Consider the following 15,888-nt stretch of genomic DNA (forward strand, 5'->3'; position numbering starts at 1 on the left):
ACACTAGCTGAACAGGATATAGACAATCCCCATGCAGCCTCCCCTCTACAGAAAACACGTCCAGGCTTGGGGAGAAGCCCTTGAGAACTGCTTTGCAGCAGCCTCCATTGTCCCATACACTTATGCTAAAGGAGTTTCAGGTACTGAGAATACAACATTTGCAGACCCGAGCCTTTAGTTATTTTTCCACATGGTTCAGGAATCCATTCTGCACGCCACCCTTGAGACTCCCATCCATCACCCTCGTACCTCCCAATCCTCTGCCTGTACCCACCCACGTCTGAAAAGAGCTGAAACAAGAGGAATCTTGTTCCCTGTAAAATTCTTTTGAGTTCCAGTTTTATAGTGTAGGGATTCCCAGAGACCTCCAATCATGCACAACATCCACAAATCAGAGAAGAAAAATTAAAGCCAAACAAGAATATATACCTGCAAAAGAGCTTTTGGCTTGCTACGTTGCTCAAGCATGCAGTATCTGAAAAGAAGGGAAATCCACCTACACTTGCCTCATGGGAACATGGCAAAGCTCTGGAAGAGGGTTCTTAACCTTGTGGCCTCCAATCCAATCATGACTGGATTTCCATGCCAAATGAAAATGAATCCAGAAGGCCAATGAATCTGGACTACATGCCTTTATCTTATTGGAAGCAAATCTTGATGCACAATCTTGTTTCCATAATGGAGAAAAGCCTTTTTAGATGTTTTTGTCTTGCAAGCATGGACATCTGATCCCTTATGGGAAAGCGAAAACAAGACTAGGTTTCAGAGGGCATTTAAAATGTCCCCAGCTGAAGGAGATGAGGAAGATCCTAGCAGGAGCATTCTTTCCACAGAACACTGCAACCCCTCTCTTCCCAAAAGACAGCAGCTACTACACATCAGTGGGTAGGTCCTGTCCATGGCAGAGGGGTTGGACTTGATGGTCCCTTTCAACCATTCTGTGATTCTGTGGTATCTGCACTAAAAACATTCTTGAACAAGTCTTTACAGTTTCAGCAAACATACTCTTTCTCAGAATCACAGCCTGACTAAACTTTTCCAACAATATCTGCACTGGAAAAATACAGCACATATTTCTTTTCTTTTGTGCAGACCAACACTGACAATCATAGAGATTCTCTTCATTTCCGAGGAAAAAATAACACTTTGGTCTGCCTATGCTGGGGAAAATGTCAGTGCAAGGATGTAAATAGACCCTGATGTTGCAAGCGCAGATCTCCCATGTCCATTTGTTAACATGGTAACCCTCACGCCTTATCCCAGTCATTCCACGGAGCTGGCTGCGCTGCCCAGGGAGCACGGTGTCCCCAGGCTCCAGGACATTCTCTGAGACACAGAGACACTGACCTGGCACAGAAGTGCAGCTCTTCTGCTCATGCACAGGTTCACTACTACTCAGCCTGGGAAAAGCCCATGGTACAAAAGAGGCTCCCAACACTGACTTTACAGCTTGCAACCGTATTTGAGACTGTGCTTTAATGACTGTAGGCTGTCCTACACATACATTTAGTTCTAATAGGCACCATTTTACTCACATTTTCCCTGTTTATTTTTCCTTTCCCTGAGCCATGGCATAGAAATCTTTCCCTGTCAGATTGCTACAGGGGAGGAAAATCAAAGACGAAAGTATTACTTATTTACATTTTTCTAGCTGTAAGCTGCTGATAATCTCTGTATTGGAATTAATTTTTTTTCTTTCCTTTCTTTTCTTTTTCTCTTTTAGAAAAAGTCAAACAGCTTGTTTAAAAGATATGCCAGAGTTGTCTGAACAAGGAACACTGGAAAATCCACCTGGGAAAAATTAGAAGGAAGAGCTTAGACTTTGCCAACGTTGCTCTGCTTTTTATAGCATTTAGAGGCAGGTTATCTGAGTTTGCTTCTCCTTTTAGGCAATTATCAATACAACAGTTAAGGCAAACTAAGCTGAATTTAGGTATTTTGGCTTTCCAGCGAGATCAGAACTCACACTAACTTCATTTGGGCAAGGAGTAAGTTCTTATTTTGTGTATTTCTCATACGATTTCCCTGAAGAACAAAACACACTGTGAGCTTTTTTTTGAAGACAACGAAGAAGAAGCTAGCAGGTACCCAAATCCAGGGAGGTCTCTTTCCTATCACTGTCTCAGAAAAAAAGTGTGGTTTGGACTAAGGAGTACCATAAGCTGCAACAATCCTGGACTTACAGCTTGTTTAGCAATTCTGTACCTCAGTCCACTCCGCTGGCAGTCTGCCATGAAGCTTCTTACCTGTGTTGTGTAAACAAAAGACATCAGGCTTTTCTGGACCTTTTTCCAAGCCTTTCCCTCCCTGCCACACACAGTGGTGCACAGGCCTGTGCTGTTGCACACAGCCTTGCCTCACCACAACACCTCCTACCTCTGTCAAGCAGAGAGATGACTTTCCTTCTCCAGTTCTCCAGGGCTACATTGAACATTTTTCATTGCTGCACACAGTACAGCAGACACAGGCTCTGCCTAGGTGTGAAGTACTCTTCTGTATCTCACATTGAAAATAGGGATAAATATCCCTTCCAACAGCTATGCTTCACTCTTAAACAAGTCTCCCCTCTTGCAATTACAGGATAAGACTTGTCAGTATCTTTAGCTGCCATGGAGTTTGATCACTGAGTGCATACACGATTTGTGCATGTTAATTTTATTAATTTCATGCATATATCAAGTTACTCGTGTCCTTCTGCCCAGTTTCCAGGGTTTACTTCAAAGGAGCCTGTGGAAGGGAACAGTGAGGGAAACAACAGGGCATAAATAACAAAGACCAAATCAAGTAAGAGCATACTAAAAATTCCAAGGAAAACACTAAGGAAGAAAATGGGGAATAATGTCCTTCTTGGTACCCCAGTGGGTCTTTTTCTTTTCAGACAGACATATCACAATCAGCTTAAGCCAATTCAAGTTGCATCTGCAACCAGTTTTCCACATGACCATCTACACATTTCACCAGCCCTCAGTGATGCCTGCCTCACCAAGAGAAGCAATATGAAGAGTTCACCTCACTGAAACCTTTATTTAGGTAGGGGACTGGGTTAGTTTTCAATGGGGCCAGTTCCTGAGCAGCCAAATGAGTGTTAGTGCTGGTGCTTTTTAGGCAGTAGAAGTACAGAGCTGGTGGTGGTGGAAGAGAGGAGGCAGGACAGCTCCTTTGAGCAGCTTAGACTCATCATGAAGATGCCATTTCAAAGTGCTTTTCCCAGTTTCTCCAACCTGATATAAAGAAGGCCAGCTGTTGAGAACAGCACTCTCTCTCCCTCTGCTCACAGCTCTTCCATCTTCACCTTTATAGCAGGGTAAAAGTCCCTGGCTTGGTGTGGGCCAGCTGTGCATCAGCACTTGCCCAAGGGCTGTGGGAGGTGAGCATGGTCAGAGCAGAGCTCCCCTTCCTTCAAAGCAGCTCACCACTGGATCAGCTCAGAAGCATGGCTAAACTTGTTCTCTGCAGCAAGCCTGTCCTGAAAAGTGATGTTACCATTTTTTAAGGGGAAAAAGCAAGTGGATGACTTGTCAGCAGCTCTCCAAAAGAGGATGATGATTTAGAGGCACAGAAACTGAAAGAAGCAGATAAACTTCTCTGTCCCAGAGCCTGAGGTAATGGAATTGAAGAGAACCCAGAGGGCTTGTAAAGAAAGCTTCAGATTTATATAAAAGAAAAGCTCATGAAAGAGTATAACTAATCAGGTATGAGCAATCATGGCAGAAGGAACAAGAGAGAATTTTCTTCCAGTAGAAGATTTTAAATTAGGGTCACTTCTGGTTAAGCCTTATTTCATGTTTAGCACAGTAATTTCAACAAGTTCCTGCTGAAGACAAAGGCTTGGAGGAAAGATGGGAATCTTCTATCTCCACTACTTCAAGAATACCCAAAATTTTCTGTAGTGCAGCTTTGCTTCATAATGTGTTTGTGGCATCAAACAGCAGAGCTCAGTTTCTTAGTAACTGCAGATCAGGGATACTGAGCTCACCTTTCCTTCTTATTTACAGCCTCACAAACACAATTTGGGCTCTGACTGTTTGGCTGGACTCTCTCCAACTCATCCCTCCTCACCAGGATAAAGGGACTGCAGGCCAAATTTCGCTCACAGAGCACCTGTGCCTCCCATATGCTTGAATAGGTGTATCTATACAATAACAGCTTTTCTGGGAAATGTACAGGAGGTTCCAGGTCTCTCTCTCTGGTATTGGATACACACAGGCAGCAGGCCTGTTATGTAAGAAAGGACCAGATTACACAAACAATTTTCCACTTTCAAAGAGATTCAAACTGCCTTTCCAGTTCAGCTCAGGCTGCTCACTCGGGTGGCAAGTGTGAACTGGAAGATCTGCTCTCTCTAGTCAGACTCCTAGCAATTAGCTCTTTTGGACTGTGGAGAGGTATGGAAAATAGCCTTTTTCTTTCTTTCAGGAAAAGGCTGAAGTTTTATTGTTCACAGAATGTTAAGTCATTTATGAAAAAAAAATACAGAATTTAGTAAGCTGGAAGGTTTTTACAGAGAGTGGTGTTCAAACCAGTCTGCATTCACAGAGAATGAGGCTCTCTACAGGTTTCTAAGACAGCAGGTTATGGTACTATAAAGTAGGGTATAATTCTTTATCCCAATTCCACAGAGGCAAGAAGAATCTACAGATTTTCTCTTCTCTTCTGTTGGACTCTACAGAATTTTCTATATGGTCAATTTTTTTCACACTTTTCCTTACGTAGATAACTCCCTGTCACTGCTTTCCATGGAGATAAGGTCTATCTTTTAGACATCAATCAGACATCTTAGTAAATGTACCACACGTCCATCTTAAAGAAAAAGAAGCCCTGGACAAGTTGACCCACTTGTCCCAGTCCTGTAAACAACACAAAGGGATGATCAGAAGCTACTCTGAAAGTTACTGTAAACATCCAGATTGGTCCTGGAGAGGCACATGGGAACAAAATGGTTTGGAGAAAGAAACAAACAAGCCACCCAAATCTCCCACAAAGGTACACACCCAATCATTTTTGTTTCCCTAAAGACCTTTTAAAAGAGAAATAGCTTTAAACTTACTCATTTATTCATCTGCTGAAGTGCTCTTGGCACTTGCCATATCTGCCTTTTCTGGCTAGTGTGATTTCCTAGGCCCTGCTCCACAGCTGGACCCAAGCCAGTTCAGGACAATGAGCTTCCAATGGCCCTGCAAGAACTATAGGAGATCATTTTTATCAAGCCTTGCTGCCCAGGGAGGTTAGTACCTGAATGTGTAAACATCTTTGAAGAGATATTGAAAGCTCATCACTCAGGAGAAGAGTGACCTACCTCCTTAGAAATACAGAAGCAAGACCAAGGAAACACATAAAAAAAGATGGGTCACAAAAACTTTTCTCTCTTACCTACACCAATTTACCAGTGTAACTTAAACATCCCAGAGGTCTTTCCTTTAGAGGTGCAGTGGAGAGGGAAGACAGATCTGCTTGAAGTGGACTTGGCTGGAAAGACCTGGGCATTGAAAAAGGAGTCCCTCTTTTTGCAGCTGCCTGTGTCAGTGGGAAAAAGCTGATCGGGGTAAAGTTCTTCCTGAGAGTCCCATTCCTACTTTTCACAATTCCTGGACATCATTTACTTTGCTTGCCAGGAGCTGTCTAAACTCTGAGACTTGATGATATTCCTCCAGTGACATTTTGTTCGCCTTAGACATTCTTCCCTGAAAATATGCAGGAACTGAACCTGAAGCAGGAAAGAAGCATGTATCACTCTCCTGTCATCCAAAAAACACACCAAGCCTGAAGAGGAGGCAAAGAAGAGAAAAATGTATCATGAATTAAACAGAGCAAATATGAGTCAGAGTAAGTGAGAAAAGAGTTGCTCCTGGAACAGTATGGCAGTGTCCAGGCAAATTCCTTTCTATAGCTCATTGGATCCAGCATCTGATCTACACCCATGCTCTGCTGATGCTTCCTTGCAAGAGGTCTTGCAATTAAAACTCAGCACTTGGGTAATCTCTGCTGGATCTGTTCAGTCCTCCAGCAAAACCAATAACCTTATACAATTTTTGCTTTTGTTGTCCCTGTTTATTTTCTGGTGAGAGCTGAAAGTGAAACAATTTCCTTTCAAAACCTCTCCCTCCCAAAAGGAGGTCTGTGAAAAAATGGCGAGGAATTGCAAGAGACCAAATTCCCCCTAATCAGAGAATCATGTTTTTTTTAAAACAAAAAATATATACCCCGTACAAATACGGGAAACTCCTGAAATCAGCTTTCTCCACACCTAAAAAAGAGATGGGAAGGAAAAACAATCAGACCAAGTATTGAGCATTATTTACACTGCTTGGGGGTAGGAAAACAAAAGAAGAAAACATAGGCAGGAAGAAGAAGAAGACAAATAGGAGGAGAAAATTTCCTCTCACGCCTTTTCATCCAGCTATATTTGGCACTGCAGGAGTGGCAGAAATGGGAGAGATGCAGTATTTCTGTTAAGTCATGACTGGAGTACAGGCCTTTCCCATTACTAACTGCTTTGTTATGAACACTTATCCAGAATATAAAAAGGTTAAAAAAAAGTGCAAAAACTGAAAACTCTAATGTAAACTAGGTATCTGTGATCTCATAGCTGTATGCACTGTCCCTGGACCTGCTGCCTACTCTCTGGGTCTCCCCATTCTGCTGGCAAGGAAAAGACAGAAGGACACAGCAGCAGCACCAAAATGGGCATGTCCTCAAGCCCCCTGCAAGAGTCAGCTTTTTATGACTGTCTCCGTAGCTGAAAATGTCCTTTCCACTGGCTTCCAGTGCCCACTGCCAAAAGGACACACCGCTCTTGCCAGCTCCTGGGAAGGCAGAAATGTCAAAGAGAGAAACAAACAAATGGAAGAGACCGAAGCATGAATATCTGAGAGCAGGGTTAGGTTTGTATCTGCACCCATTTCTCCATGCCACAGCAGAGCTGTGCCCACAGAGCCACTCTGGCAGCACAGCCCAGGCTCTGGGAGCACAGCTTGTACCCATCAACTCTACAGCTTGTACCAAGGTGCTACTGAGGATCTGGTTGCACAGCACATCCTTCATGGCCTGATCCTCTGCATCAGCCACAATCCCAATGCTAGTGCAATCTAGATCTGCAAAGCCACAGCTTCATTTAAAACCAGTTTATATTCATATATTCTATGACATAGAAGGGGGCCGTGTCCACAGAGCAACGTCCATTCTGCCAAGATGAATTCTAGCCACAAAGCTGCTCCCTACACCAAGCCTGTCTCATCAGCCACATCCCCAGTACCAGAAGAGTTTGTATCCACAGCCAAGACTTTGTATTAAAAAGACTTAGAAATTATTTACCAATCCAGATCTCTCCAAGCACATCACATGTTGCCCAGAGCAATGAAAATCCAAAATATGTATCCACGGGGGAGGGGAATAAAAGGTTTTTATGTGTCAATCACTTTGAGATTTTCCTCGTTTAAAAAAATAATTAAATGTCAGGAATGGAAGGTGTGTCTGCTTGGAAATATGGGGAGCTGGAGAGAAGAATCCCTGTCATTGCATTCCTTGCCACCCCTCTCTTTGTTCAGCAATGATGAGTACTTCACAGAAAGCATCAGTTGTTTGTTTCTCCTTCTTCCTCATCAAAGGACTGCACCCCAGAGGAGGTGACATCTGAGACTTTGCGGCTCAGTGCAGCATGTTCCACCTCCTCTCGAGGAGACAAAGATTCCAGGTCCCGGCACACTGCATCATCCTCCTCTGGAGAGGGCTTCTTGTTTAGGAGAGGAGCCTTCTCCAGCCTTGGGTTCCCTTCATCCTCAATGTGGTCCTCCATGTACGTGCTGGACTCAGCTCCACCCCCGCCCTGAGCAGTCTGCAGGGGCCACACGTGGACCAGCCCCGTGCTCTGGATGAAGTTCTGCTCCTGCCGCTGTTGCTGCAGCTGCTGCTGCTGCTGGAGAAAGCTGCTCTGAAGCAAAATGCTTTCCTGAAGGTTTGTCTGGGACTCATCAAAATTCTGGCCTAGGTAGGAGCCAGTGGCTGGGGAGGCGATGAGGGACTGGTCACTGGCCTCCCAGGCGTCGGAGGAGCCCAAGCAGTACATGCCCTGCGAGACGTAGGAGTGAGGCCAGCTGTCATACTGCGTCTGGGCCATGTGCTCTGCAAGCAAAGGAGGCAAACAACACACAGTTAGACACTCTCCCTAGGCCAGGCTGGCTCATCCTGGTAGCCCGTGTGCCCGAGCACGGCACAGGCAGGGTGAATCCACCTTTAGAGGCAAGGAGGGCAAAGAGAAAACACAGTTCTGGGCAGTTGGCAGGAGACCTCAATACCCACAACTGACTGTAGGAGCTGGCAGCTTTCCACAGTTGTGCTCCAAAAAGGCAAAAGAAACTGGGCTCTGGAAACTCTCTGCTAAGATTAGATTCCTTGGACAGCTCCACAAACAGGGGTGACTCTAGCAGATCTGACTGGGGCTACAGAATAAAACAGAGTAGAGCAAAAGAGAGCAACCAGAGCAGGAAGGGGGTGTCTTAAGATTAGCAAGAAGCACTAGAGCTCACCTTGGCTCTCCATCAGCTCCTGATAGTTCTCAGAGTAGTTGCCTGCTGGGTTGTCCTGATTTGAGTTTACACTCATATCCTCACCATCCATGGAGGACCAGGCCATGAGAGTCGCTTCAGAAATAGCGAATTGCTCCATCACCCCTGTGCCAAAGGAGACAGGGAAGGGAAGCAAAGATGCATTAAAGTCTCCACTTCTCGCCATCATCCCTTACCCCATCTTTTGGTCACACTGTCCCACTCTGGTCCTATCTCAGCAACACACATCACCCACAACTGGCCCTCACCCTCTCCACCTTGCATTCCACTGGCAATATCCCAACCACCAAAGTCTCTGTCTACTTCAGCCTCTCCCGTGTGCTTTTCTCAAGCATTCCGCATTTTGGAATCTCTCAGGGGCTCCCCTCTGGGGGCACCCCGCCCGCCCCACGGCAGGTGCCAGGAGGCAGGTGGGGCTACCTGCGAGGAAGCGGGCCTCCTTCTCGCCGTCGCTGAGGTCCGAGTAGGCGTCGGCGTCCTTGCGCGCGCTCTCGTGCGTGTGCTGCTGCTGCTGGCTGTGCGCCTTGCCCCAGCCCTGCCACTCGATCATGTGCGCCACGCGGCCCTGCCCCATGGCTGTCGGCTTCGTCACATGGTCCTTCATGCTGCGGGATATCCCTAAGGGGCCAGACATTGGGAAACAAGGCAGGGCTATTACACAGCTCCGCTTTCCGACGGGGTTTTTACTTCTCCCAGAAGTGGAGCTTCTCCCCTCCTGTCCTGACAGGATGCGTGACTAGGGCTGGGTGTCTCCCACCTCTCACTGCATCACTCTCCAGGAGAGTTTTTCCATCTTCCCCAGGACAAACTCTCAGAAGGGGGAAAAAGGGGAACCCCAAATATGAAAGACCATTTCCTTCCTTGCCTAGAATCCATTTAGGATAGAGCTGGGCATGAAGGATGAAGCCTGGAAGTGAACAAACTAAGAAACAAAAAAGAGGGTTAAACCCAAGACTGAGGGGAAGCAATTGAAGATGTCTGAGCAGGGGTGCACAGTGAGAAGCCAACAGGAGTAAGACAAATCTGTTCTTTAAAAGGGCAACAACTGTGAGATTGCTGCATTTAGAACCATGGTGTTGGAGACTCCTCTAAGGCCATGAAAAGGCGAAAGCCAGAAAGGAGCAGTTGTGAGAGTGACAGAGAGATATGGGAAGAGGCACAAAGGCCTGTGGAGAGAAGCTGCCAAGTATAAAGTCAAATTTTGAGGACCTCACCAGAGAAAGATGATTTAGCCAAAGCCCCAATCCCATAAGCATTGGAGTTGCGTTTCAGCTTGGGAAGGATGGAGGTCGTATCTTCCATGGAGAGCTGAAAAGAGAGAGAATATGAAGAAATGATACACAGGAAGGAGAAAAGGAAGGGAACTGAAATGAGAAAACAGTAGGTAGTTGGAAGATGAGGAGCAGAAGCAAGCAGTAAGAACGAAAGAAGGAAAGGAAAATGAGAGGCTATTTAACCAGGACTGGATATTGCACAGCACTGGGACTGACTGAGGCAAGGCCAGAGGGAGAGGCAGAAAGAGGCTGTGAGAAGCCTCCTGTTGGCAGCTGCCAGCCCTCCACAGACACGCTGCACCATTCCCAACTCTTTGTTAGAGATGCAAGACATGGCTGTTGCACAATTCAGGGATCTTGCAGTGGGGAGCTGTCAGTATAATAGGCAAGCCACAGTAACGTATCATATACGCATAATACTACCAATTTTTTGGTACTTTGGGTTTTTTTCTTCTTATATAGTCTTAATAAAACGATCATGACTACAGCAGTGATGGGTCCTGTTTCAAGCACCTACATCTGTAAAGAAATTTGGTCTACAGCTCTACAGCTCTGCTTAATTTTCTTGACTGCCTTTTCTGTGTTTATCCTCAGTCCCTGAATAACAAGGACAGGGCACTGTTGGGACAGGCAGCCGTCACAAACATCATCACAAAAATAATCTCTCAAGATGAATTCATCAGGCTTCTTCAGAGATGCCAGGCATTGCATATGAGGCTTAACTTTCACAAGGGCTAAATAAACATTGCTTCTGCTCTTCATTTCAACCTCTCTGAAAATCAAGGCCAGAATCTTTCAAACACAAGGATACTCAGAAGTAGTGACTATGACACTGAAAATTTGAAATCCTGACAGAAAACAAGCACTTGGACCTCACAAAAAGTGAATGGAGCAGTAACTGGGCAGTGAAATAACTGGAGGCAAAGGAAGGCATTGTAAAGATCTCACACTGTGTATAACACCAGTCAGTTGCCAAAATATGAGAGGTGAGATTTTCTGGAAACTGAGTGTAAATGCAGCAGCTAAGGCATCTTGTAACTGTGGAGGCAGGAACGTGCTGTGTGTGTAACGTGAGCTGAAGAAATCAGAAAGCAGAGGAAGAACAGCAAAAAGTGAGAGCACAGCCTTTGTTCCATGAAGCATTTCCTTTGGTGATGAAGCTTGCTGGAGAAAGTCCATCTATGCCCCCACTGGTCATTCCTGCCCGGGTGCTCCTGCTCAGTATCCACCACTTCTTCCAGGAGAGCCTGGGGGCTGTGCTGTGAGCTGCCTCATGGAACCCATCAAAAAAAGAAAGTAAATTGCAGAGGGCTCCCACTACTGCAAGGCTGAAGAGCTGTGACATGAAGGCAGGAATGAATGGGAAGGGAAGGGAAGGAAATTCATGAAACAGCTTTGGTATCAAAGAAGATCTATGGAATTACACTGGCTAAGAGCTGCCTCATGAAAGAGCTCCATGGATTCTCTATGGGTTGAAAAATGGGAAACTGCAAGTAAGGAAACTGTCTTCTGCTTTCTTTAAGGAAACACGACCTTGTGTACTTTGCTTTCAGCTAGACATAGGTGCAGTGAGGAAAAAAATAAAAGACAAACTTCTTCTAGACAGTTGCTGTGCACCATTATTTTCCAACATAGTTTGCTCCTGTAATTGATTCTAGGCAAAAGACCTCAAGACCATAAGTGCCCCAATGAAAGAGGTGAGAATTAAAAATTATATTCAGTGTCCCACATGCTTCCAAATCACAGGAAAGAAGAAAGCTACAGGTATTTTAAAAGTTTTGAAAGAATCTAGAATTTGAAAACACTTATACGACTCAAAATGGAGCTGCTAATCCTGGCCTTCCAAGCATATAGAACTATAAAGTTAATTTATGCAAAAATATTTTGTAAGTACCCTTTAAAAAAGTCCAGTAGAACAAATATGCATTATTCCTTTTTCAGGATGCTGTTTCTGCATTAGTGAAAAAGAAATATTTTTTTTCATGGCACAGTATTAAGAGCAAAAGGAACATGTGTAATTAAAATGTTTGTTTCTCATCTGCTTTTTAACTGAAGTTAACTGGTACTCTCCATCTACCCTAGGAGACATAAAGAATTCTGTTACTTCCGCGTGCAACTGAAAATGCAGGAGACATTTCTCCCAAACTTCTCCCTGAAGAAGGTCCAATGATGCTCTAATCTAGGACTACTATTTTTTAAAATATGCTGGACGGACACCTTTCTTATGTAGCAGTGCCCAGAAATCTCAAAAACAGAACATATGAAATGGCACACATTTGTCCCCAAAAGGATGAAAGCTATTCAACAGCCACCCACAGATCAAAATATCTGCCAGACAGCAAAGGACTCAGAAGCAAACAAAAATCTACCACCTCGGAGACAACCACCAGAACTTCAGCAGCATGAAGGACTTTCAGCCATGTTCTCATTCTGGCCTCCACTGTATCCAATGTCAGACAAACCCTGGTCTTCCTATGACTAGAAATTTGGAAAGTGACTCAGTGCATACTCACGTTGATACCATCCCAGGAGAAATCTGTCCGTGTTTGCTAAAGAAAGCGAAGAAAGGCACCACGTCAGTGAAACAAGCAACTTGCAAGCAGCCAAGCAACTCCAGAAGTATGCCACAATCAACAGGCACTACTTTATCTGCTGTGTTCTAAAAACTTGTGTCTTTCAAGATGGTTTCACTCCCTGCTGGTGAATATGGTGCCTGTAAGGGTCATGGTGTTGGAAGGTGAAATAGTGAACAGGGTGACAGAGTAGGAAAGAGCAAAGCACCTTTTCTCAAGACTCTCCTCATAAGTGTGGGTTGCACCACTTTGAGGTTAACACAAGGAGGAGCTACACCACCTATGTATTTTGAGTGTCCTACGGCGAGCTATTCAATTCTGCTGAAATTATTTTCTTCTGCAGTGTTTTGGTTTGTCCATTCTGACTCGCTCGCCCCTGCGAGCCAGAATAATTTCCCACATCAGCCATCACAGCACCAACTCAGAGTGTGCTTCCTTCAGCTGGGAGGACTCATCTCAACGTCCTGGGTTTGGGGATGGAGACTACTCAGGAAAATTTAGATGACTCATGTTACACCTATGGTAGCCATTCATATAAATCAAAATGTTCACTGATGTGGTTTACGCTCGTTGACTTTTAGATCTGATTTGATTTGACTGAATTCTCCATACAAGATTGGGCCAAACAATTTCCTGCCAGGACTCCATGAAACTCTTAAGCGTCTTGAAGGTGCTTCCAAGCCAGCAAGGTACACAAACAAAATAAAAATATGATATATATGTGCATCTATTAACATTTTTCAAGGTTTTGCAAACTGTATATTATTTGTTAAGCTTATTTGTGAACATTATTTGTGATTCTTCAAATATTATGCATTTAATATAGATTTTATCTTTCTATTAATCATCATTGCATACTCTGAACCTTACAAAGCTGAAAATTCAGGTATCCAAGAATGCAGAAACTGCAGTAGTTCAATGAACCAGCCCTTAAAATACTGCATGGTAAGTCGATTGTCTGTGAGTTATTAGTGAATGCATCTCTAAAATTCAAAGTGCAGACAAATGTGTTTCTTCAAAAGATTTCATGGCTGTGCTGCAGAAGCTGGGACGGACACAGTGCTGGACATTCCAATGTGAATCCCTTATTCAAGGAATGCAGACCTACAGGCTTGTCAAAACTGTCACTGTTTTTCTCATGTTGTGTTCCACTCCCATCATGACTGGTTAAAAAGCAGTTTCATTCGCAAATTCTTACTCACTATGGATCTTGTGAAGGGAGTGACTCAATTCTGTTCAGAGCAAGCCACCCTGCCCAGGTATGGTCCTCAGGAGCTCCCTGGCATTCCAGCCCTCCCACAGATGATGCCTCAGTGATGCACAACACCCATTTCTGAACCCAGAATTCAAACTTTCTCATCCCCTTGGCTCATCAGCTCTGGGCCAGGCACTCACCTCAGTGGAAGGTCGATGGAAGCTGCTGCCATGCAGTGAACTCGTGCTGTCCATATTGATTTGGTCCACATCTTTCAGTCCCTTCCAGTCTACTGCAATCACCTCGTTTCCTGTGGGAACACATCTGGTCAGGCTTCTGAATGCCTCTACAATTTGTTCTACCAGTCTTAAGCCAAATCAGCTAAACAAGCAGGAGAATCATTGAGTTTAAGGCCACAACAGACTTAAATCAGACATTCCATTTGTGCTCAGACCACCCATACCTCATCAACTATTACATTTCTCACAGCTTTCTCCATATGAAGACAAGTCACTTGTGTTTTTCTCAAGCATGATGTATGCTTGGCTAAAGTGCAGATTCATCCAGTCATGATGTGTGACTGGGAAAGAATCAATTCCTAAGACATCCCCTTTCAATATTGAACCATCATCCCTGAAAAAGGCATTTCACCCTTATGGCTTGAATTGGTTGCACATCAGCTTAGAGCTGCTGAAGCCTTTGCTTTGCCACCCTCAGCAAGAAAAAAGACCTTTGTAATACCTGCCATTACACTTCAAATTTTAAATATCAATAATACAAAACACACATGATAAAATTTTATCAAGATTTAAAAATTAAATATTAAATGTAAAAAGTGAAACTAAATGCTAAGAAGCATATGTAAGTAGTCAGCCAGCTAACCAGACTGCTCTGTACAGTCAGCAATTTCCTCTGTCTTCAGCCTGCGTGCCATCCTCAAATTCTGCTTGAAGTTATTTGCTCCCATGTCACGGAGGAACCATTGTACTGTCCTTAAACCTGAGCCTCCTATACTCTGTCAAGAAATGTAGCTGTCAAAATGATCATCTATTCCTGGGATCAATTCAGCAAGGTCTAATCTGGTTGGATTGAATGTGAATGGTTCCACTTTCCTGATCTTTTTTTTTTTTTTTACTCTTTATAGCAAATTTCTTCTCCACAGATATATGCAAAGCCCCTTGCTCATTCTAGCAGCTCTGGCACATTTTATAGAGTGCTCATCACTGCACTTCCCCAGTACAAATCCTCTGACAGGTGAGAGATGCTGCAATCCACCCCACACAGGCCTGCAGGGGCCATGGAGGCACTTCAGGGTGGGAAACCTGAGGCATTCATCACCAAGAATTCAAAATGCAAAAAACCCCCAGATTTTGTCCCCTAAAAAGGCTAAACATGGCAATATGAAAAACATCAGAAAGACAACGCTGTTTGCATATGGTGGTGTCCACCACACCTTCACATGTCAAATTTCTGCTGTGCAGGAAGGTCCATTTCTGAGAGGACTAAGGGATATTTTTTCCTTCACATCCAAAGGATGTTTCTGTTCATCAGAACCAAGTGCTTTAATAGCATCCCCCATATGTTCCTAATTAGGCTGAGTAAAGCTGCTGCTCTCCGAGTTGCAGCTCCTTGCAACTCGGGGAACTCAAAAAAAAGAAAAAGGATTCCTGTACTGCATGTTACAAAGGTGAGCACAGAGGTCAGACACAGCCAGACCTCTGGAGAAGGCAGGACATGGCTATGACAAGGATGACAAACACCACCCTTCAGGGCTGTGATCCTCTTAACTGGCTCTCCTGACAAGCACATCCATGTACTGGGCCTCACTGAGCTCTTGCTGACTGCACTGCCACAGACCGGACTGGCAACCTTGAGTCCAGCAAGGCAAGAGAGGGAGATCTGGGGATTTCTGAACTCAAGCAAGAGGAGCAAGGCTTAATGGGCCACTTGTGAGTTGCCTGTTGCCATCATGACCAGGAACTTCTTATATTTGGGGTCCAAGTAAACTGCTAGGGCTAGAAGTCTCTCTTATAGCAAAGGGAAGTCCCAGGCAGAGCTGTGAAAGCCCAGCTGACAGACCCAGGCACCATCAGCTGTGAGGTCTGGCTTAGAATGGAATACATCTGCCCTCAGTCCCCCTGAACAGGGCAGGGGTAGAGGAAGAAGGAGGGAGCACTGCCAGGAAGAGCAAATCTGGAGAGGAAGGATGGAGGGGTGGACTGTGATCAGCGTGGACTGAGGGTCCAACAGGGGTCAGTGGGAGGATGAAACTGGTGCAAAGAGCA

At 44.7% G+C, this 15,888-nt stretch overlaps 1 protein-coding gene across 1 annotated transcript in view; it reads right to left on the minus strand.

Moving 5' to 3' along the window:
* Positions 1 to 2,870: 2,870 nt before the first annotated feature.
* Positions 2,871 to 15,888, minus strand: part of FAM131B (family with sequence similarity 131 member B) — a 29,017-nt gene continuing 15,999 nt past the window's right edge. The window contains exons 2-7 of the mRNA XM_054270090.1: positions 13,804 to 13,913; positions 12,349 to 12,384; positions 9,776 to 9,869; positions 8,982 to 9,179; positions 8,523 to 8,666; positions 2,871 to 8,118 (exon numbers count right to left, since the gene is read on the minus strand). Of these exons, the coding sequence (XP_054126065.1) occupies positions 7,571 to 8,118; positions 8,523 to 8,666; positions 8,982 to 9,179; positions 9,776 to 9,869; positions 12,349 to 12,384; positions 13,804 to 13,913 (1,130 nt within the window). The 3' untranslated portion in view covers positions 2,871 to 7,570. The remainder of the gene's footprint in view (positions 8,119 to 8,522; positions 8,667 to 8,981; positions 9,180 to 9,775; positions 9,870 to 12,348; positions 12,385 to 13,803; positions 13,914 to 15,888) is intronic.

This window comes from Melozone crissalis, unplaced genomic scaffold (assembly GCF_028551555.1).
Source record: "Melozone crissalis strain CALT ecotype California unplaced genomic scaffold, PUWL_Pcris_2 ptg000008l_1, whole genome shotgun sequence".
NCBI classification, from domain to species: Eukaryota; Metazoa; Chordata; class Aves; order Passeriformes; family Passerellidae; genus Melozone; species Melozone crissalis.